This window comes from Theobroma cacao, chromosome 4 (assembly GCF_000208745.1).
Source record: "Theobroma cacao cultivar B97-61/B2 chromosome 4, Criollo_cocoa_genome_V2, whole genome shotgun sequence".
Taxonomy (NCBI): Eukaryota; Viridiplantae; Streptophyta; class Magnoliopsida; order Malvales; family Malvaceae; genus Theobroma; species Theobroma cacao.
Window position 1 is genome coordinate 18,257,409 of NC_030853.1, and position 1,939 is coordinate 18,259,347.

The following is a 1,939-nucleotide window of genomic DNA, read 5'->3' on the forward strand; positions in this document are numbered from 1 at the left end:
ATGTATATATATACTTTGAATGGTAACGCCATTATGAGTTGGAGATGGTTAGCACCATTTTAGGGTAATATATATATACATGCGAATATTTGATTATGGTAGAATATCATTCAAGCACTTACAGTTGAGATTATGAAATGTGACTTTAGGAATACTCAATAGATTGATGAACAGGTTATATAAATAGGCTTGCTTGGACTTAGTGGCTATGCTCATTGGGTCCATGTGTCGGTCACGGCTCGAAATTTGGGTCGTGACAATGCGTACAATGAAGTTACTTGATAGAGGAGAATATTGGCAAGTTCAGACATTTGACAAAGTACACACCTGTACCGTTGATAGTTTGCAAGGGCGGTTTCCAACTACGAGTGCGAAGATGATTGGTGAACTTATGTCACACAAGCTTCGAGCTAATGGAGTAGCATTAAGACCTAAGGACATAATTTGTGAGATGAGAGCTTTGTGGGGATTGGAATGCTTGTATGGTAAGGCTTGGCAAGTGAAGGAGTATGCGGAGAGGCTTGTTTTCGGTCCACCAGAGGAGTCATTTCAACTACTACCCTCGTATTTTTATATGTTGGAACAAGAAAATCCTGACACAGTGACTGTAGTGGCTACTAACGAGGAAGAAAGATTCAAATATTGTTTTTGGTTATACAGGGCTTGTATTCGGGGGTTTAGGGATGTAATGCGTCCTACGGTTGCAATTGATGCGACACATCTGAAAGGCAGGTTTAAGGGTGTTCTCTTTGTCACTGTATGCAAAGATGCGAACGAGTGCGTATATCCAGTTGCGTTTGGCATCGGCCATGTTGAGGACGAAGACTCGTGGATGTAGTTTCTTAGCAAGCTGCGTGATGTAGTTGGTTGTCATGAAAACACTATGTTCATTTCTGATTAGCATCTCAGCATTAAGAAAGCAATCCAAAATGCATACCCAGAAGTGCAACATGGTTTATGCGGTTACCACTTGAAAAAAAACTTTAAAAACAAGTTCAAGCGCGACGATGTTTGTATGCTTTTTACCCTTGCTCGAGATTGCTATAAGGTGGCCGATTTCAACAAACATATGAACCAGCTACAGCAGATTCACCCAAGAGCCCACGTTGACTTTATGAGAATAGGGCCTGAGAAATGGGCACTTGCATGTTCACCGGTAAGGCGATACCAAATGATGACATCCAACATTGCGAAATATGTTAACTCATGCTTGAAGCATGCAAGACAAATGCCGATCACTGTTTTGATCAAGTTCATCAGAGGCATGTTCCAGCGTTGGTTCCGTGACCGGTACGAGGAGGCCTTCAAGGTGACCACGCCCCTCAGCCCTTGGGTTGCTAGGCAGTTGAGCAAATGGTTTAATGATGCACATCACTTTGTAGTTAAGCCTATCAATCGAGTGGAGTTCAAAGTTAAAGACGAGAAGATGGACGGACTTGTAAACTTGTCCAAGAAGACATGTTCATGTTGTGAGTTCCAAACAGATTTACTGCCATGCAGCCATGCCATTGCAGCAATAAGGTCAGAATATCTTTATTTCTTATTTGAACCATAATTGACATAGCATTTACATTGTGCTTGAAGATTGAGTTTATTGTATTTTTCAGTAAATGCGATTGTGAAGCCATTGAATTTTGCGCTGACTACTACAAGACAACCATTTTGGTGGAAGGTCATTTAGGATCCATTAGGTCGGTAGGGCATCCTAGTGAGTGGGACATCCCCTCTCATGTGAAATAAATTGTTGTCTTGCCCCACCTTGGCGAGGCCAAGCGGGAAGACCTAGGAGGATAAGGATTCCATCAACTAGTGAAGACAGTCGAGCATGGAGATGTTCGCAATGCAAGAGGTACAGGCATAATAGAAAGAACTACCCATCCCTATTTGCAGTTCCACCCATAAATCTGGCACCATCTCTAAGTCAATCGGTGCCTCTACG

General features: G+C 42.3%; 1 protein-coding gene across 1 annotated transcript; it reads left to right on the forward strand.

The window, feature by feature from the left end:
* LOC108661589 lies at positions 269-1,681 on the forward strand. The gene is made up of 4 exons (XM_018119029.1): positions 269-564; positions 682-781; positions 902-1,469; positions 1,608-1,681. The coding sequence occupies exons 1-4, from the start codon at positions 269-271 to the stop codon at positions 1,679-1,681; spliced, it is 1,038 nt and encodes a 345-aa protein (XP_017974518.1).